We start from the raw sequence: 22,046 nt of genomic DNA, 5'->3' as shown, positions 1-22,046 counted from the left end.
CTCCCTGTGTCTGCGTGGGTTTCCTCCGGGTGCTCCGGTTCCCTCCCACAAGTTCCCAAAGACGTGCTTGTTAGGTGAATTGGACATTCTGAATTCTCCCTCAGTGTACCCGAATGGGAGCCGGAGTGCGATGACTAGGGGCTTTTCACAGTAACTTCATTGCAGTGTTACTGTAAGCCTACTTGTGACATAATAACGGTTATTATTTTTAGTATACCGATAAGCATAATGGGCAAAAGAATTAGGCTTGTTGTTGCCTGTTTTTTTCCCCAGCACCATGAGACCCCTTAGAACTCTAAATTGGCAGCCATGCACATTTCTGGGGCAAACTATACTGGAAACCATTTGAAGAAGGTAACAGCACCCACAGAATTAACAACTACTGTAGGCATGCAGGGCGGTCAGATCATGATGTCAATGGCGTCGCGCCATTTTCACTGGACTAGGGATCCAGGCATATCATTTCATATTTCCCTGCGTGGAATTTGATCAGACATATATTTGTCTGATTAGCTATCCTGCTGAACTTTGGTTACATGTGACTACTACTTTGACATCCTTGAAGCTCCCTGGGATTCCCAAGCCTAGAATCCAGGATTTATTATTAATTGGTGCCTTGTTTCCACGGAAAATGTTATGCAGCACAGTGGTTAGCACTGTTGATTCACAGCACCCTGTAGTTGAATTTCTAGGAGGTTGATTCCCAGGTAAATTTGCAGTCTGAGCAGGTCAGTGAAAGCTTTCTCCCATTTTCAAGGTATTGCTGTTTATTACTTTAGCTGCTTAGTTGACTGCAGCTGGTTCAATGGATTTCTGACAGTCTATCAATCTCTTCAGAAGTGATTTGTGTTGTTTTAAAAGTAGGCAACAAATATCATTATCTCACTCATGTGACCTGTTACAAGAACAAAGTCCTTTCCCAATAAGGTAGGCGGTCAGGCCGATAAATACCCTGTGTTGTCATTTGACACATTTGAAATTCACCAATTCTGGATCCAGGTGAAGGACCGTCATAGCACATGGGGGGTCAATGAGGACCTATTCAGGGGGGTCAATGAGGACCTATTCAGGGGGGGTCAATGAGGACCTATTCAGGGGGGGTCAATGAGGACCTATTCAGGGGGGGTCAATGAGGACCTATTCAGGGGGGGTCAATGAGGACCTATTCAGGGGGGGTCAATGAGGACCTATTCAGGGGGGGTCAATGAGGACCCATTCAGGGGGGGGTCAATGAGGACCTATTCAGGGGGGGGGTCAATGAGGACCTATTCAGGGGGGGGGGTCAATGAGGACCCATTCAGGGGGGGGGGGTCAATGAGGACCTATTCAGGGGGGTCAATGAGGACCTATTCAGGGGGGGTCAATGAGAACCTATTCAGGGGGGGTCAATGAGAACCTATTCAGGGGGGGTCAATGAGGACCTATTCACATTTGTCAAACACACAATGAGTTTCAATGTGTATTTTGCCTATGGTGAACCAGAAAGTAGAGTTTACCGACATGCTATTGTCCTTTTGTTGACTTTCCATCCTAAAACAACGGGATATGTGAATTTTCAAGATGGCTGTGAAAGTCCATAGGCAATTAGTTATTTGCTTGTCTGGAGCAGAAATTGCCAAAGGTCACATGGTTTGCAGTGGCCATTTTAACATTTTTGTTCAAAAATTTGAAATATTGTCTGAAAATTCATAATATACTGGAACATAGCACAAACAAGGGCTATTTATTGACAACATGGCTCTTGGCCCATGCACAGATACACAACATGTATACAATGAACGCCATGCTGTCACACAAAATTTGCCATTGGCATATTGAAACAATCTTCTGTTGCCTGAACACTTCTGAAGGAGTCCTACTGTGTATGGTAGAGAAGATGACATGCAGCACAAGCTTGCCATCATAAAGAGATAGTATACCGTTTTGGATACAGTTGGGGGGAGGAGGGGCGACCTACCAGAGGTAAGCCATGGTGACCAGGTCTCTGGCACTGAGTCTGTCCTTGTGGCTCAGAAGGGAAGGGGGGAGAGCAGGAGAGCATGAGTTATTGGAGATTCTATAGTTAGAGGTACAGATAGGCGGTTCTGTGGCAACGATAGAGGCTCACGGTTGGTGTATTGCCTCCCGGGTGTCAAGGTCCGTGACGTCTCTGATCGTGTTTTCAGGATCCTTAAGGGGGAGGGGGAGTAGCCACAAGTCATGGTACACATCGGTACCAACGACATAGGTAGGAAAAGGGACGGGGATGTAAAACAGGAATTCAGGGAGCTAGGATGGAAGCTGAGAGCCAGGACGGACTGTGTTGTCATCTCTGGTTTGCTACCAGTGCCACATGCTAGCGAGGTAAGGAACAGGGAGAGAATGCAGTTTAACACGTGGCTGCAGGGATGGTGTAGGAGGGAGGGTTTCAGTTACTTGGATAATTGGAGCACATTCTGGGCAAGGTGGGAACTGTACAAGCAGGATGGGTTACACCTGAACCAGAGGGGCACCAATAACCTGTGAGGAAAATTTGCTACGGCTCTTTGGGGTGGTTTAAACTAATTTGGCAGGGGGATGGGAAACTGATTTGTAGACCAGGAGCTAGCATTGCTGGAGTTCAGGAAGTTGAGGGTAGTGCAGTACTGAGGCGGGTACCAAGGTCACAAGAGTGGACCTGCAGGTATGAATGTGGTTTGAAGTGGTGAGCTTGAAGCATGGATTGGTACCTGGGACTACGATGTTGTGGCCATTACGGAGACGTGGATAGAACAGGGGCAGGAATGGTTGTTGGAGGCTCTGGAGTTTCGATGTTCCAGTAAGATTAGGGAAGGTGGTAAAGAGGTGGAGGAGTAGCATTGTTAATCAAGGATAGTATAATGGCTGCAGAAAGGTAGTTTGAGTAGGATCTGTCTACCGAGGTAGTGTGGGCTGAAGGTAGAAATAGAAAAGGAGCGGTCACTTTGTTAGGAGTTTTCTATAGGCCCCCAAACAGTAACAGAAATGTGGAGGAAAAGATTGCAATGCAGATTTTGGAAAGGAGCGGTAGTCACAGGGTAGTTGTCATGGGTGACTTTAACTTTCCAAATATTGATTGGAACCACTATAATTCTAATAGTTTGGATGGAGCTGTTTTTATCCAGTGTGTGCAGGAGGGTTTCCTCACACAATATGTGGAGAGACAGACAAGAGGCGGGGCCACATTGGATTTGGTACTGGGTAATGAACCGGGCCAAGTGTTAGATTTGGTTGTGGGAGAGCATTTTGGAGATAGTGACCACAATTCGGCGACTTTCACTATAGCAATGGAGAGGGATAGGAACATACGGCAGAGCAAGGTTTATAACTGGAGGAAGGGTAATTACGACGCGATTAGGCAAGAATTGGGGACCACAAGATGGAAACAGGAACTGTCAGGGATAGGCACAATTGAGATGTGGAGCTTGTTCAAGGAGCAAATACTGCGTGTCCTTGATATGTATGTCCCTGTCAGGCAGGGAGGAAATGGTCGAGTGAGGGAACCATGGTTTACAAAAGAGGTTGAATGTCTTGTCAAGAGGAAGAAGGGGGCTTATGTAAGTATGAGAAAACAAGATTCAGTTAGGGCATTTGAGGGATACAAGGTAGCTAGGAAGGAGCTCAAGAAAGGGCTTACGAGAGCTAGGAGGGGGCATGAGAAGTTCTTGGTGGGTCGGATAAAGGAAAACCCCAAGGCTTTTTACACTTATGTGAGGAATAAAAGAATGACCAAGGGCCGGTCAAGGACAGTAGTGGGAACGTGTGCATGGAGTCTGAAGATATAGGAGAGGCCCTAAATGAATACTTTTCTTCAGTGTTCACAGAGGAGAGGGGCCATGTTGTTGAGGAGCATAGTGCGATACAGGCTGGTAGGCTGGAGGAGGTAGATGTTCGGAAGGAAGATGTGTTAGAAATTTTGAGAAGCCTGAGGATAGATAACCCCCTGGGCCTGATGGGATATATCCTAGGATTCTTTGGGAGGCGAGGGATGAGATTGCAGAGCCTTTGGCTTTGATCTTTATGTCCTCACTGTCTACAGGAATAGTGCCAGAAGACTGGAGAGAGGTGAATGTTGTCCCCTTGTTCAAGAAAGGGAATAGGTATAACCCTGGGAATTATAGGCCGATTAATCTCACTTCGGTCATCGGTAAATTATTGGAAAGGGTCCTGAGGGATAGGATTTATGATCATTTGGAAAGATACAGCTTAATCCAGGATACTCAGCACGGATTTGTGAGGGGTAAGTCTTGCCTCACAAGTTTGATTGTATTCTTTGAGGAGGTAACTAAGTACATAGATGAAGGTAGAGCAGTTGATGTCGTATACATGGATTTTAATAAGGAGTTTGATAAGGTGCTCCATGGTCGGCTCATGCAGAAAGTAAGGAGGCATGGCATAGAGGGAAATTTGGCCGATTGGATCAGTAACTGGCTATCACATAGAAGACAGAGGGTGGTGGTAAATGGTAAATTTTCATCCTGGAGCCCAGTCACCAGCAGTGTACCACAGGGATCAGTGCTGGGTCCTCTGCTATTTGTGATTTTTATCAATGAGTTGGATGATGGAGTTGAAGGTTGGGTTAGTAAATTTGCTGATGACACCAGGATTGGTGGAGTAGTGGATAATGTGGAGGGCTGTTGTAGGCTGCAAGAGACATTGATAGGATGCAGAGCTGGGCTGAAAAGTGGCAGATGGAGTTTAACCCTGATAAGTGTGAGGTGATTCATTTTGGTAGCACAAATTTGAATGCGGATTATATGGTTAACGGCAGGGTTCTGAAGAATGTGGAGGAACAGAGAGATCCTGGGGTTCATGTCCATTGATCTCTGAAAGTTGCCACCCAAGTGGATAGAGCCGTGAAGAAAGCCTATAGTGTGTTAGCATTTATTAACAGGGGGATTGAGTTTAAGAGCCATGAGGTTATGCTGCAACTGTACAAGATCTTGGTTAGACCACATTTGGAGCATTGTGTGCAGTTCTGGGAACCCCATTATAGGAAGGATGTGGAAGCATTGGAAAGGGTGCAAAGGAGATTTGCCAGGATGCTGCCTGGATTGGTGGGTGGGTCTTATGAGGAAAGGTTGAGGGAGCTAGGGCTTTTCTCATTGGAGCGGAGGAGGATGAGAGGTGACTTAATTGAGGTGTATAAGATGATGAGAGGGATAGATAGAGTGGACGTTCAGCGACTTTTTCCTTGGGTGGATGTAGCTGTTACAAGGGGGCATAACTCTAAGGTTCATGGTGGAAGATATAGGAGGGATGTCAGAGGTAGGTTCTTTACTCAGAGAGTGGTTGGGGCGTGGAACGCACTCCCAGCTATGGTAGTGGAGTCGGGCACTTTAGGAACTTTCAAGCGGTTATTGGATAGGCATATGGAGTGCACTAGAATGATTGGGAGTAGGTTGATTTTATCTTAGTTTCAGACTAGTTCGGCACAACATCATGGGCCGAAGGGCCTGTACTGTGCTGTACAGTTCTATGTTCTATGTTTCGAGCAGTTGAGGAGCAGCAGCATGAGGAGGAAGAAGAGGTAACCTATGCAGTCCATTTCTGCTGGGGCTGTACATGTAGAACTCATCCGAATGTGGAAACCAATGAATGCCACCCAATTCTCCATTCAGCAACAGTCGCACACCTTCGGCGGGGTTTTCCAGTCCTGCCCCCTCCAGGACCAGAAATTCCTTTCCAATGTCAACTGACCTTTTGATTGTCTGTCAAATTATCCGTCCCATTTGTGACAACTCTTTTTTTTGTCTCTGACCATCACAGCCTCCATCAGCCCACAGTGCAAAAATAAACAATCAAACCCAAATTTATGAATTAAACCATGAGATATTGCATACAAAAGTTAACTAATCACCCTCTTGCAGTCCTTTGGTGCCTTTATTCTGCATACCTGTGCCTATTCTAGCACTCCTAAACAACCCTACTCCACCGGCTGCAGCATGCCTGGTGGAAGGCTGCTGACTTTCAGTGGAGGAGACTGTAGATGACCTTGCAGGTTGACCTTGAGCTGCTTTGGGCCACAAAGGCTTGCACTATCACCACTTGGCAGCAGAAGTCTGGACTGGCTGACTGACAGACAACAGACAAAGTGAGAGGACAATCCTGTCTTCCTGAGAGAGGACAACACGTTCATGCTCCATAGAACTGACAGCACTGCTCCTATGTAGTGCCTCAGCTAACCTAGTAATCTGTTGGAGGACAGAATACTGGACTGAAGTGGCACCCTGGAAGTCTATGAAAACTAATAAACAGCCATGATCACAAAAAAGAGAGAGTACATGGCAGCAGTCTGGGCTTCCACTGCAGCAGGAAGAAATTAAGTGGCTGCTGCCATATTGGTCATTATATGTTGCATCATTCTTGGGACCACAATTACGTGAATAGAGTTGGTCACCAGTTCCGTGCTGAAAAGGATTGGCCCCAGGTTCTGCACAAAGCCTTGTGCCAATTGGTGCCAGAATCCTCCCTGCTCCTCAACATTGACCAGATACTTTGGCAGATTTCCCAAGTATTTCTTTGGGCATTGCCATCAGCATTCTTCTGTAGGCTGCAGAAGTACTCTGCAACAGAATGTGTGTGTCTTCACTCTCTAGCAAGCTGGCATCAATGCCTTCCCTGTCCCCCACTCAGTCTGCACCCCACCCATGCAGAATGTCTCACCACATTGCAATCTAACTCTAATTTATCCTCTAAAGTAAACACAGCACCAGAATCCGGGCTGCTGGCTGCGAGTGTGACATCAAGTGACAGTACTACGTCTTCATCGTCATTCTCATCTTCGTGTTCCTCCACTGCCTGGCCAGCTTGCAGTTCTTGGCCATCTGAAAGGATACAGGAAAAAGGGTAGGTTGTGATGCGGGAGGGTAGGGGAGAAGAAAGAGGCTATAATATCTGCAACTTGTTAACCAGAAGAAATTGTGGGATGAAGGGGAATTGAGAAGGAGGATTAAATAAGAGGACAACATCATCTTTAAGCTCTGCCTTGCCCATACCTCATCATTGGGTGTCCCAATAATGGTCGGCATGGTCTTCTCCATGGGGGCCAGGACATGCAGATGCATCCCTCCAATTAGTTCTTGGTTCTAGCCTCTGGTTGTGTGCCCAGATTGTCCTTCAAGAGAGAGTAAGTGTGTCAGTGATTGTCTGCAATCTATTTGTCTGATGTGGCTGTTAAGATTGAATAACTGGCAGTGTATGCCAGTTGCAAGATATGGGTGTGAGATTTGTAGATGTGCTAAATTTGTGAGAATAATGTGAAGAATATGAATGATAAGTATGAGTAAAATGATTTATGGAGATTGTTGGTGGATGACTGATGAAGGTATCTGAGGCAGGAGTGCAGTTGGTAGGATATGGCATTTGAAGATGCATTAATTGACCTTGTCCATCTGTGTGAGGTCATTGAGCATCTTGCGACACTGCAGCCAGATCCTCAGGGCTTGACTCTTGGTATTGACCTCCAAGGCTATCTGATCGCACTACTTGCTACTTGTTAAGAGCATGTTGAGAGGATCTCGTAGCCCCATGAAGATAGGGGAAATCTCTGGCACTTTCCATTACCTCCACCAAGGCCTCCGCTGCAGATCCAGAAACCTTGGAACTTGTTCTCTCATGTTGTGCCATTCTTCACTGTTCCCATGTCATATTCGCTTCCTGCATGATTGCTAGCACAATGCATCACCACTTAAAGCAGTGCAGATTAGTGGAAGTGATGCTTGAAAGTCATGATTCAGAGCCCCAGGCTAATGCATGCAGCCAAATAACAGCAAAGTTTTTTTCTATCATTTTTATGGGATGTGGGCTTTCCTGGCTAGGCCAGCATTTGTTGCCCATCCCTAATTGCCCTTGAGAAGTGGAAGTGAGCTACCTTGTTGAACCGTTGCACTGGCTGCATGGAGCAATCATTAAAATTAGCATGCAGCACGATGTTGGCATGCTGCCTGTATTACAATGAACAGGCATTGGTTAATCATGCATCATAGTTCCCAAGCACCATTTTCAGCAGCTATTCAATTTATGTCCCTAAGTACTTATGATGCCCAATTGTTGACCTCATTGCTTCAATGATGTGTATTTATTTAAGCTTTCTTCATGATATTTTGATAACTAGTTAACTTTAAAATAGCATCGCAAAAGAATCATGGGAAGTGGCAGAATTACCTGTTAATGATCTCCCTGAGAAGTATTGGAACCTCTACCTCATGTTTTGTTACTATTCCAAATGACGCTTTCACTGCCACAGAGTCCGATCCATCGATGTTAAACCCAACATCATGAATAATATGATTTCCAAGTTTTCCACTGAGGGAAACATCTGACTTATCTTCATAATTGAGCAGCTGATATGAGGAGATGCCTATTAAATAGGAAACAAATGCCTGGTTAATTTTGCTATCTTTACCAGTATTATTTTTAACATAACTTCACATATATTTTTGTTGTAATTTGCTGATGCAAATCAGTCTATGAAACACAGAACAAGATTACTGATTACTCCTGTTAAATGAACAATCTCCAATTGTGATAACCCACTTTATAGAAATCCAGTTGATTAAGTGGAAGAAGGCAGTGAGTTTGAATAAGAAGTAAGGTTTCTGAAGTAAAAGATAGATAGCATTCTGAAATGTTGTCATAAATATAACCTATTATAATGTAGCATAAGGGCCTGGCATAGAAAGGGTTAATGTGGGACTGTACCACCTATACTGAAGGGACACGTGACCTTAGTCTAGAGGGAGTCTTGTACAGGACAGCGATTTGTGTATAGGCAAGTATGGAGACAGCTCCTAGCTTAGTCTTATACTGTATATATGGGCAGCACAGTGGTTAGCACAGTTGCATCACAGCGCCAAGGACCCGGGTTTGATTCGGACCTTGGTTGACTGTGTGGAGTTTGCACATTTTCCCTGTGACTGCGTGGGTTTCCTCTGGATGCTGGGTTTTCCTCCCACAATCTAAAGATGTGCAGGTTAGGTAGATTGACCATGCTAAATTGCCCCTTAGTGTTGTGGTACAGGAACCATGCTGACAAGATACATAGGCCAGGAACAGAAACTGCAATATTAGGCCCTGGCTGAATTGATACTTGCTGTCTGCAAGAGCACTCAAGTAACACATGAACTCGTTATTGCTATATGGACTTTGTGATTTCCCACTTGCATTTACACAAAAGAACAAGACCATACTATGAATAAGTCATGAATTTCCAAACACAGGTGATCAATTTTGCAGCGGATGAAGGACAGACAAAGGAAGCCATCAGACTCCATAATGAGCTAATAGCTGGTCAGACGAGGGTGTTTCAGACAATGGATCTTGATCGAAACACCCTGAATGAACAGGAGTATCCGTTTATTCCCATTAATGAGTTTGGGTCTGGATGGGACAATAGAACTCAGGCCAGGTGTGAGCGTATACCTGGACTTAATGCTAGCAGACGGGTATAAAGCAAGGAACATTGGAACAGATCTTCAGCAATTACCTGGGAGTCCCCCAGGCGCAACCATTGCAAGAAGGAGGGACCCTGGGTTTCAAAGTCCAGAAAAGATATCCACATCGAGTGATCACAGCCTGGCCAGCCTCCTTCACTAAATGTGGGTAATACCTAGAGCACAGCTCTGAGTCTGAGTCATATGTTGTGTGAGAGAGAATTGCAAATAAATTACGTTAAACAATGAACCTGTTTGTCCTTTGTCAAGTCGCAAATAAGGGCATCTTGGTAAACTGTTTGAATAATAAATTGGTCCAAGTGTCTGAGATTTTACAGACACAACAGTGTCCAAAGGTTAGGTGGGGATATGGGGATAGGGCGGGAGAGTGGGCCTGGGTAGGGTGCTCTTTCAGAGGGTCAGTGCAGACTCGATGGGCCAAATGGCCTCCTTATGCACTGTAGGGATTCTAAGATTCTATGATTTCTAGGATATGTATATAGTTTTTTTAAAAAAAATTATTTTATTTTTAGCATTTCAACATTTTATACATCAAACAAAAAAACAATCCACAACAACAAGAACAACAAACCCATCCAACCCCCACTCTGCCAACCAACACCCCAATAATTCAAACAAAAGCTCTCCCCATCCCTACCCCCCTCCTCCCACCCCCTGCCCTCCCCCAGCAACTGATGGTAACCAACTCTTTAAAATGAAGAATAAACAGACCTATCTTTTGTGGAACCGTTAAGATAACCCCCCTCAAGGTAAACCGCCTGCACCCGGCCTGCCAATGATAAGGGGAGGAAGTCCCACCTCAACAAACCTGTCTTGACCCTGCCCGCCAGGCTCGTACAATTCAACTTGAGTTGGGCCCAGTCCCAAGCCACCTGCACCCACAGGTACCCGAATTGAGTAGTCGCCACACGAAACGGCAATCCCCCCAAACCAGCTCCCGGCCCTGGAGAGGAAATCAAAAAGCACTCGCTCTTCTCCAAATTCAATTTGTAGCCAAAAAAGTCCTAAATCACCGGAGTAGCCCCATTATACCCCCACCGTGGGACCCGGGTTAGAAATATACAACAAAAGGTTGTCAGGGTGCAGGGAAACCTTATGCTCCACCCCCCCTCATTATCCCCCTCCAGCTATCTGAGCCCCTCAGCACAATGGACAAGGGCTGTATTGGCAGTGCAAACAAAAGGGGGGACATGGGACACCCCAGACTCGTTCCCCTATGCAGCTGAAAATATCTAAGTTCACTCGCCTTCAGTTCCTTATACAACAATTTGACCCACGCCACAAACTTAGGCCCAATCCCAAATTGATCCAACATTGCAAACAAATAAATCCATGTACTCGATCACACGCCTTCTCCGCATCCAGTGCCACCACCACCTTCAGATACCCCTCCTTCTGATGGGGAGAGCATCACGTTTCACAAGCGCCACACATTCGAGGACAACTGGCTATCGTTTACAAACCCTGTCCGATCCTTCCCTATCATCTGTGGAAGGAACTCCTCCAACCTAAGAGCAACTTTGGCAAGAATCTTGGCATCCACATTCAACAGAGATATTGGCTGATACAACCCACACTCCACCAGGTCCTTGGCCTTTTTAAACAAATGGATGCCTGTCCCATCATCTCTGAACTCCCATTTAGCCACCGTGTCCTCAAACATCTCCAACAGCGGCGACAGGCTATCCAAATTTTTTTCATAGAATTCCATCGGGAACCTATCCGGTCCAGGTGCTTTACCACTTTGCATCTTCCCTATCATCATCCGAACCTCCTCGTCCCCACTGGCTCCTCCAACCGTGCAGTCTCCTCCTCTCCTACTTTGGGACACTGCAGCCCCTCTAAAAACTCCTTCATATCCAACTCATCCCCGACACCACCAGCCCCTTCGCCCCTTGCCGGACCTGAACAATCTCTTGTGAGGCCACCTGCAGGTGGAGCTGTCCCACAAGCAGACGACAGACCTTCTCCCCATACTCGTACATCGCACCCTTTGCTCACCTCAACTGGCATACTGCTTCCCCTGTAGACAAACGGTCAAACTGCATCTGCAGTTCCTTTCTACTGACCAAAAGCTCCAGTGTGGGATCCTCCGCCTACTTCCCATCAAATTCCAAGATTTCATCCACCAGCTGCTGTCGCTTCTCTCTTGCCTCCCTTACCGTATGAATCTTAAACGAGATGATCTCGCCCCTTACCACCACCTTCAGCGCCTCCCAAACCACCAATGGTGAGACCTCCCCATTCATATTAAACCCCACATCCCATCCTCACACAAAAACCAAGATCCAACCTCCACTCCGGCATCTGTGCAGGCCCCTTCTCTAACACCACATCCACCAGGTGAGGAGCATGATCCGAAATGACAATCGCCAAGTATTCCGCTTTCCTCACCCCTGACAACAATGACCTCCCCATAATAAAGAAGTCAATCCTCGAATGAGGATGGCTTAGATCAAACCATCTTCGGATGCCATACTGCATTTAAATCCCCATCTAAAATTAACTGATGGGTGTCCAGACTTGACATAGCCGCCAACATACTCTTCATAAACCCTACATCATCCCAATTTGGGGCATATACGCTAACCAACACCACCACCCTCACTATCATGACAGAGCGGCACAGAAACCAGTTCACTTATGAAGTAAAACATGTCAAATACTATTCCACAATAGCTGATTCAACACCAAATGTGAGTTATGTGGACCAATAACCAATTTAAAAAGAAAATTACTGCGGATGCTGGAATCTGAAACGAAAGAGAAAATGCTGGAAAATCTTAGCAGGTCTGGCAGCATCTGTAGGGAGAGAAAAGAGGTAACATTTTGAGTCTGGTGACTCTTTGTCAAAGCTCTACATTAATTAAACATTAATTTTAAGATGTGTGACCAGCGATGGTGAAGTTGTGGAGCGATTTCTTTGTTTTCTCCACCTACAATCCCACACTTCTGAGTGTCTGGAAACAGCTGTTTTGGAAACCATTGCAAATTTAGGTTTGGACTTTGAAAATTGTCATGGGCAGAGCTTTGATAATGCCGCAAATATGGCAGGAAAATATTCAGATCTACAAGCAAAACTGAACATGTAAGCCTCTGTGCATTATTCATCCCATGTTCCAGTCACTCCTCGAATTTAATCTGCAATGTTGCAACTGAGTCCTGTGAGAAGTTGCACATTTTTTTTTTGAATTTCTTCAAAATGTGCATACATTTTATTCGGTTTCCATGCATTGGTAGAATCTGTTGCAATCATGCTTGGAGTAAGCAAATGGAAAACATTTGACGGTCAAACAAGTTTGTGACACCAGGGGTCTGCTTGTGGAGATGCTATTTTGGCTTTGAAAATGAACTTTGTTGATATAGTGATGAGGGAGCACGCAAATGCAAAGACAAGGTTGAAGCATTTGCAACCATCTTCAGCCAGAAGTGCCGAGATGATGATCCTCCTTGGCCTCCTCCTGAGGTCACCAGCACCACAGATGCCAGTTTTCAGCTAATTCAACTCATTCCATGTGATATCAAGAAGTGGCTGAAGGCACTGTATACTGCAAAGACTTTGAGCCCTTTTAATACTCCAGCTACAACACTGGTATCTATCCACTAATGTAGAAAATTGCCCAGGTGTGTCCTGTCCACAAAAAAAAACAGGACAAATCCAACCAATCCAATTATCTCTCATCAGTCTACTCTTGATAATCAGCAAGTGATGGAAGGGTTTGTCAACAGTGCTGTTACATAGCAATACCAGCAAATTACATTCAATTTGGGTTCCCAGTACAACTCAGCTCTTGCCCTGATTACAGCCTTTGTTCAAATATGGACAAAAGAGCTGAACTTCAGGAGGGAGGAGAGAGTGACTGTCCCTGACATCAAGGCAGCATTTGACCGAGTGTGACATCAAGCAGTCCTAATAAAATATAAGTTAGTGGGTATCAGGGGGAAAGCTCTCCACTGGTTAGAGTCACACCTAGCACCAGAAAAAAAAGTGGTTGTAGTTGTTGGAAGCCACTCATCTCAGTCCCAGGACATTGCTGCAGGAGTTCCTCAGGGTAGTGTCTAAGGTCCAACCATCTTCAGCTGCTTCAGCAATTACCTTATTGTGAGAAGTGGGGAATTTTGCTGATGATTGTACAATGTGCAGTACCATTCATGATTTCTCACATACTGAAGCAGTCTGTGTCCATATGCAGCGGACCAGACCAACATTCAGACTTGGGCTGATAAGTGACATGCAAGAGTCATGCCACAAAAGTGCCAGGCAATGATCATCTCCAACAAGGGAACATCCAACCATCTGCAGCAACTTAACAAAGCCCCTTCAACAGCAACTTCCAAACCCACAACCTTTACCAACTAGAGGGACAAGGGCAGCAGAAGCATGGAAACACCACCACCTACATGTTCCTCTCCAAACCCACAAACCATCCCCACTTGGAACTTGTTCACATTCCTCCACTGTCGCTGGGTTAAAATAATGTCACTCTCTTCCTGACAGCACTGTAGCTGTGCCTATAGCATATGGATTTCAGTGGTTCAAAGAGGCTATCTTCTTCTTTAAAAAAAATGTTTTATTCAGTTTTAGCAAATTTTCATCAAACCACCCCCCCCCCCCCTTACAGAAAAAAGAAAAGCATAAAACACACAGATCAACATCGTACACTTATATCGCGAATTCCCCCAATGTACAAACCACTATCTTCAAGGGTAATTAGAGATGGACAATAAATGTTGGCCTTGCCAGCGATGCCCACATCCTGCAAAAGAATAAATGCAAACAAAAGCCAAGCCTGTGCCGACCATGATGCCTGCCTAAACTAAAGCCTTCTACACTTCTGGGGTCCATATCCTTCTATTCCCATCCTATTCATGTATTTGTCAAGATGCCTCTTAAACATTGCTATCATACCTGCTTCCACCATCTCCTCCAGCAGTGAGTCCCAGGCACCCACCACCCTCTGTGTAAAAACCTTGCCTCACATATCTCCTCTAAACTTTGCCCCTCACACCTTAAACCTATGGCCCCTAGTAATTGGTGGCACAGTAGCACAGTGGTTAGCACTGTTGTTTCACAGCACCATGGTTTCAGTTTCGATTCCCGGCTTGGGTCACTGTCTGTGCAGAGTCTGCACGTTCGTCCCGTGTCTGCGTGGGTTTCCTCCGGATACTCCGGCTTCCTCCACAAGTCCCCAAAGACGTGCTTGTTAGGTGAATTGGACATTCTGAATTCTACCTCAGTGTACTCGAACAGGCGCCAGAATGTGGCAACTCGGGGATTTTCACAGTACCTTCATTGCAGTGTTAATGCAAGCCTACTTGTGACACTAAAAGATTATTATTATTATTATTATTATTAATAATTGACTTTTTCACCCAAGGAAAAAGCTTCAGACTATCCACTCCGTCCATGCCACTCATAATTTTGTAGACTTCTATCAGGTCTCCCCATAACCCTGGTCATTCCAGTGAAAACAATCCGAGTTTATCCAACCTCTCTGCGTAGCTAATACCCTCCAGTCCAGGCAACGTCTGGTAAACCTCTTCTGTATCCTTTCCAAAGCCTCCGCATCGTTCTGGTAGTTTGGCAACCAGAATTGTACGCAATATTCCAAGTGTGGCCTAACTAAGATTCTGCACAGCTACAGCATGACTTGCTGATTTTTATACCCATTCCCATCAGGTGTTTACCTGATTTAAATTAGGTTCCTCCCCCCATTTTAAATTATATTCCCATCCCCACCCTGTTCTCCAAAGTTAAACTTCCTAAAACCAGGAGTTCTATTCTGAAACTTACAAATTATGACCTAACTATTCCTGACAAGTGATCAAGTGGTAATATAGTTCCAATTAAGTTAGGATGGCGTGTGACTTGGAGGGGGATTTGATGGTGTTCTCATGTACCTGCTGTCATACAATCATAGAATGCTTACAGTGTAGAAGGAGGCCATTCGGCCCATCGAGTCAGCATCCAGTCAACCCTCTGAAAGAACATTCTACATAAGCCCACTCTACCGAAACCCCATAACCCCAACTAACCTTTGGACATTAAGTGGCAACTTAGCATGGCCAAGCCACCTAACCTGCACATCTTTGGACTTAGGAGAAACCACAGCACCCGGAGGAAACCCAGACAGGGTGAGAATGTGCAAATTCCACACAGTCATCCAAAGCCAGAATCGGACTGAGATCCCTGGCACTGTGAGGAAGCAGAGTTAACCATTGTGCCACCATGCCGCACCTTTGTCCTTCTCAGTGGTAGAAGTCACAGAGTTTGAAGGTACTATAGAAAGAACATTCGTTAGTTGCTACAATGCATATTGTAGATGGCACACTGCTGTCACAGTGCAGTAGTGGAGGGAATGAATGTTTCATATAATGCATGTGGTGCTAAAGAACCATAACATTCTTACAGAAGGAGGCCAGTCAGCCCACTGAGTCTGCACCAATCCTTTGAAAGGGCATCCTACCCAAGCCCACTCCCCAGCCTTATCCCCATAACCCCACTTAATCTGCACATCTTTTGATACTAAGGGGCAATTCTAGCATGGCCAATCCACCTAATCTGCACACCTTGAACTGTGGGAGCACCAAGAGGAAAACCATGCAGACATGGGTAGAATGTGCAAACTCCATAGACAGTCACCCAAAGCTGGAATTGAACCCGAGTCCCTGGGACTGTGAGGCAGCAGTGCTAATCACTGTGTCATTGTACCGTGCTGGTCAAGCTTTGTCCTGAATGGTATCAAGCACCGAGCGTTTTACCAGCCGCATTCATCCAGGCAAGTGGGGAGTTTTCCATCACACTCCTGACTTATGCTTTGTAGATGGTGGACAGGTTTCAGGGAATCAGAAGTTAAGTCACTCCCCACTGAATTCCTAGCCTCTGATCAGCACTTATAGCCACATTACTAAAAAGGCTGGTCCAGTTCCGTTTATGATCAATTATTAACTTTAGGATGTTTACCTTTGGGGATTCAGCATTGCCAATACCATAAGACCATAAGACATAGGAGCGGAAGTAAGGCCATTCGGCCCATCGAGTCCACTCCACCATTCAATCATGGCTGATTTCAACTCCATTTACCCGCTCTCTCTCCATAGCCCTTAATTCCTCGAGAAATCAAGAATTTATCAACTTCTGTCTTAAAGACACTCAACGTCCCGGCCTCCACCGCCCTCTGTGGCAATGAATTCCACAGACCAACCACTCTCTGGCTGAAGAAATTTCTCCTCATCTCTGTTCTAAAGTGACTCCCTTTTATTCTAAGGCTGTGCCCCCGGGTCCTAGTCTCCCCTGCTAATGGAAACAACTTCCCTACATCCACCCTATCTAAGCCATTCATTATCTTGTAAGTTTCTATTAGATCTCCCCTCAACCTCCTAAACTCCAATGAATATAATCCCAGGATCCTCAGACGTTCATCGTATGTTAGGCCTACCATTCCTGGGATCATCCGTGTGAATCTCCGCTGGACCCGCTCCAGTGCCAGTATGTCCTTCCTGAGATGTGGGGCCCAAAATTGCTCACAGTATTCTAAATGGGGCCTAACTAATGCTTTATAAAGCCATTGAATATCAAGGGAAGATCATTATATTCCCTCTTGTCAGAGATAGTCACTGCCTGACACTACAGTGGCAAGTGACATTCATGCCATATATCAGCCCAAGCCTGAATGTGGGGTCCAAGTCTTTCCGCATGCGGACAGTGACTGCTTCAATATCTGAGGAGCTGCAAATGGAAATGAACATTGTGCAATCATCAGAAAACATCCCCTCTTTTCACTTATGCTGGAGGAAAGGTCATTGATGAAGCAGCTGATGTTAGTCGGGCCAATGTCCTAAGGAACTCTTGCAGTCCTGGGTCTGAGATGACTGACCTCCATCAACCATAGTCATTTTCCTTCTGAATAACCTACACAAAGAAAATATTATTGAATAAGCAAGTCTTCACATTGAGGTTACTTTCCATCGTGTTGTGTGGCACTACAATCGTGATAAATGGGATAGACTTTGAACAGATACAGAATCATAGAACTTACAGTGCAGAAGAAGGCCATTCAGCCCATTGAGTCTGCACCGGCCCTTGGAAAGAGCACCCTACTTAAGCCCCACGCCTCCACCCTATCCCCTTTATCCCCGTAGCCCCACTAACCTTTTTGGACACTAAGGGCAATTTAGCATGGCCAATCCACCTAACCTGCACATCTTTGGACTATGGGAGGAAACCGGAGCACCCGGAGGAAACCCACGCACACACGGGAGAACGTGCAGACTCCGCACAGACAGTGACCCAGCGGGGAATCGAACCTGGGACCCTGGAGCTGTGAAGCAACTGTGCTAACCACTATGCTACCGTGCTGACCAACTATAACAACTCAAGACTGAGCAGCCATGAGGCACTGTGAGCCATCAGCAGCAGCAGAATTGTATTCAATCACAATCTGCATCCTCTTGGCCCGGCATATCCCCCGCTCTATGATTACTAATAACCCAGGGGATCAACCCTGGTTCAATGAAGAGTGCAGGAGAGCATGTCAGGAGCAACATCAGGCATACCGAAAAATTAGGTGTCAACCTGGTGAAGCTACAACACAGGACAACTTGTGTGCCAAACAGCATAAGCAGCAAGTCATAGACAGAGCTAAGCGATCCCACAACGAACGCATCAGATCTAAGCTCTGCAGCCCCGCCACATCCAGCCGTGAATGGTGGCAACTCACTGGAGGAGGAGGCTCCACAAATATCTCCCTCCTCAATGATGGAGGAGCCCAGCACATACGTGCAAAAGACAATGCTGAGGCATTCGCAATAATCTTCAGCCAGAAATGCTGTGTGGATGATCCATCTAGTCTAGTCCGGAGCTCCCCAGCATCACCGCTCCAGCATCCATAGTAATTTGCTTTTATTACAGATGTCAGTCTTCAGCCACTTTGATAAACTCCATGTCATATCGAGAAACAGCTGAATGCACTGGATACTGCAAAAGCTATGGGCCCAGACAATATTCCAACAATAGTACTGAAGGCTTGTGCTCCAGAACTTGTCGCACCCCTAACCAAGCTGTTCCAGTACAGCTACAACACTGGCACCTACCCAGCAATGTGGACAATTGCCCAGGTGTGTCCTGTTCACAAGGAACAGGACAAATCCAACCTAGCCAATTACCGCCCTATCAGTTTACTCTCCATCATCAGCAAAGTGATGGAAGGAGTCATCAATAGTTCCATCAAGCAGCATTTACTCAGCAATAACCTGCTCACGGATGCTCAGTGTGGGTTCCGCCATGAGCTCAGTTCCTGACCTCATTGCAGCCTCGGTTCAAACATGGACAAAAGCGCTGAATGCCAGAGGTGAGGTGAGAGTGACTTCCCTTGACATCAAGGCAGCAATTGACTGAGTTTGACTTAAGGAGCCCCAGCTAAACTGGAGTCAATGGGAATCATTGGGGGAAAACTCTCCACTGGTTGGAGTCACACCTGGCACAAAGGAAGATGGTTGTGGCGGTTGGAGGTCAATCATCTCAGCTCCAGGACATCGCTGCAGGAGTTCCTCAGGGTAGTGTCCTAGGCCCAACCATCTCCAGCTGCTTCATCAATGACCTCCCTTCCCTCATAAAGTCAGATGTGGGGGCGTTTGTGGATGGCTGCACAATGTTCAGCTCCATTCGCGACTCCTCAGATGATGAAGCAGTCCATGTCCAAATGCAACAAGACCTGGACAATATCCAGGCTTGGGCTGACAAGTGGTAAGTTACATTTGCACTACGCAAGTGCCAGGTAATGATTATCTCCTACAAGAGAGGATCTAACTATCGCCCCCTTGACATTCAATGGCATTACAAACGCTGAATCCCCCACAATCAACATCCTGGGGGTTATCATTGATCAAAGACTGAGCTGGACTAGCCATATTAATACTGTGGGTACCAGGGCAGGTCAAAGGCTAGGAATCGTACGGCGAGTAACTCACCTCCTGACCCCCAAAGCCTGTCCACCATCTACAAGGCTCAAGTCAGGAGTGTAATGGAATTCTCTACTGCAGCTCCAACACACTATCCAGGACAAAGCAGCCTGCGTGATTGCTCCCTCTTCCATAAACATTCAAACTCTCTACCACCGATGAACAGTGGCAGCTGTATGTACCATCTACAAGATGCACTGCAGTAACTCGCCAAGGTTCCTTAGACAGCATCTTCCAAACCCACAACCTTTACTATCCAGAAGGACAAGGGCAGCAGATACCTGGGAACCCCACCACCTGGAGGTTCCCCTCGAAGTCACTCACCACCCTGACTTGGTATCGCCGTTCCTTCACTATTGTGGCAGCAAAATCCCTGGAACTCACTTCCTAACAGCACAGTGGGTGTACCTACACCTCAGGGATTGCAGTGGTTCAAGAAGGCAGCTCACCACCACCTTCTGAAGATAACTAGGGATGGGCAATAAATGCTGGCCTAACCTGCGAAGTCTACATCCGGTAAATTAATTTTAAAAAAGATAGTCAACGAATAGCTTTTCCTCATACCTTTTGTGCTAGGGATTTAATCTTACAAACATAGCAAGAAATTACAAATTTCATTAAGATTTGGAGTAGAGTTTAAGCAGTTCATGTAATCATAAAATGATTTGTAGGAAGTCCTCAGTCTTACGGCACAATTGGTTTCTAAATACCTCATTGTAAGTCGAAATATCATGTTGAAATTGATTTTCCCACAGGCAAAATGATACAACTGTGTTCTGTAGAAGGGTCATTTAGATCTGAAACGTTAACTCTGTTTCGCTCTACAAATGCCGCCAGACCTGCTGAGTTTATCCAGCATTTTCTGTTTTTATTTCCAATTTCAAGCAATCACAGTATTTTGTTTTTAGCTGTACAAATAGGGGATTGGTTCCTGAATGAATGAATCACTCACGGTGGTGTTAAATGTTCTCAGCTCTTAACCTGTCAAGTTGCTCAGGTGACAGTTGATGCCTGAAAAGTTGCTACGGTGGCAGTTGTTGCCTGCACACCTTAGCACAAGTTCCTCAATTATTGTGGCATATATAATGAATCTGTTTGATCACTGTCAGCTGCCTATTTAACCTTGAACTACTGTGAGTTTGAGCGCATATTAAATCCAATATAAGTGTCTCAAGCATTGAAATCGCAATGGTTGTGCCAAAAAACGAACAGAACAAAACACTAGGAGCGAGATTCTCTGGCCTCCCTGCGGAGTGTTTCTCAGCATTGGGAGGTGGGCCGCGATTGGCCAGTGACGGGATCTTCTGGTCCTGCCACTATCAATGGGATTTCCCATCGAATCCACCTCAAACCGCTGGGAAACGTGCAGGGTGTGGGATGCACGCTGTTGTGAACAGACAGAAGATCGCTCCCTAGTTTCCAACCTAATAAAGGTGGCTCAACCTGTCCAGTCATACAGATGGGCGGCACAGAACGCCAATGCGCATGCATGAAAGTCGAAACCAACATTGTAAAGTGGAAACGGGATGTCAATTTATAAAATTTGTATAATGTCGGTCATCATAACTTGAATGTTGTGAAGTTCAGGATTGCCTGCATTGTAGTGACACAATTTCCTGCAAAATGTCAAAATTATTTTTCCAAAAGTAAAATAAACATATTACCTGCAGAAACCTCCTTTTCTCCAACAAGAATGTCCTTCAGAGTGAATGGTGTAGAGCTGTATTTCTTTCTTTTCCAGAAGAAGGATTTTTTTCTCTTTGTGACCAGACTGAGCGGCTGATATCGGTCAGCCTCACTCAGACCAGGAACAGGTTTCAGTCTGCCCGTATCTCCAACCTGCTTCACAAAGTTCTTTGTAGCAGCAGCAAACATACCTTACCCACTTTGTTACTGTTGTCTCACACTAAGAGAAATTAGATTCTGGAATTCTAAACAATCAAATTATAGCAGGGAATCAAGAAAAATTGAAACTATAGTAACTTTGAAATTATGGTCAGCCGTTTCAATGGAACTCCTCCTTGAACTGCTCTGTATCTTTTTGCACATCTGTTGTGCTCAGGTTTATAAATAATAAACAAGCAGTTAACCTGATAGGGATGTTTGTGACAGTATCTCTTGCAGTCACACATTTATTCTAATTATTTAATGATAATTTCACAAGAATTAGCAATCCAAAATAACTTTAATTATACATTAGGTACAAGTACACAATTTGATTATTGCTGAAATATCAAGGTATCTTTAAAATTCATATGTTTAAATTTATGCAGTGTGAGAACAAATACTGTATTAAAACTTGAACAAAATGTTAATGTTTTGTTTCAGCTTCTGATATTATTGCTGCAATAAAAGAATAAGTACCTGGATTTGGAATAGAAAACTTTGAATGAAGTCTTTTACGTCAGAGATTTGGCAGCCTTTATTTGGAAATGAACATAAAGGACGATGCTATTAGCAAGACACCAAACGGGGGAAGAAAGCAGAAATAGGAGTGGTGAGTTTCGACAAAGATTGAGGAATGAACTGCCAACAGAATGTTGCTTCCAAAGATATGAAATGCTGAAGCTTGACCATAACCCGCCATAATAAGAAAAGATACAAAACTAATTACAATGAAGTAAAATAAGTTTG

The 22,046-nt window shown here is 45.2% G+C and overlaps 1 protein-coding gene across 3 annotated transcripts in view; it reads right to left on the bottom strand.

Annotated features, from left to right (window-relative positions):
- Nucleotides 1-21,313, bottom strand: part of pjvk (pejvakin) — a 50,111-nt gene extending 28,798 nt beyond the window's left edge. Inside the window, exons 1-2 of one of the 3 annotated variants that reach the window (XM_072495055.1) lie at nt 21,077-21,313; nt 8,164-8,359 (exon numbers count right to left, since the gene is read on the bottom strand). In XM_072495055.1, the coding sequence (XP_072351156.1) occupies nt 8,164-8,359; nt 21,077-21,287 (407 nt within the window). In that variant the 5' untranslated portion in view covers nt 21,288-21,313. Of the gene's footprint in view, nt 1-8,163; nt 8,360-12,190; nt 12,259-21,076 lie in introns of those variants that run through there. The other 2 variants (XM_072495057.1, XM_072495056.1) reach the window with 2 other exon arrangements.
- Nucleotides 21,314-22,046: the final 733 nt, after the last annotated feature.

The sequence above is a fragment of the Scyliorhinus torazame genome, chromosome 2, assembly GCF_047496885.1.
Source record: "Scyliorhinus torazame isolate Kashiwa2021f chromosome 2, sScyTor2.1, whole genome shotgun sequence".
Taxonomy (NCBI): Eukaryota; Metazoa; Chordata; class Chondrichthyes; order Carcharhiniformes; family Scyliorhinidae; genus Scyliorhinus; species Scyliorhinus torazame.
This window is presented reverse-complemented; position numbering and strand designations above follow the sequence as displayed.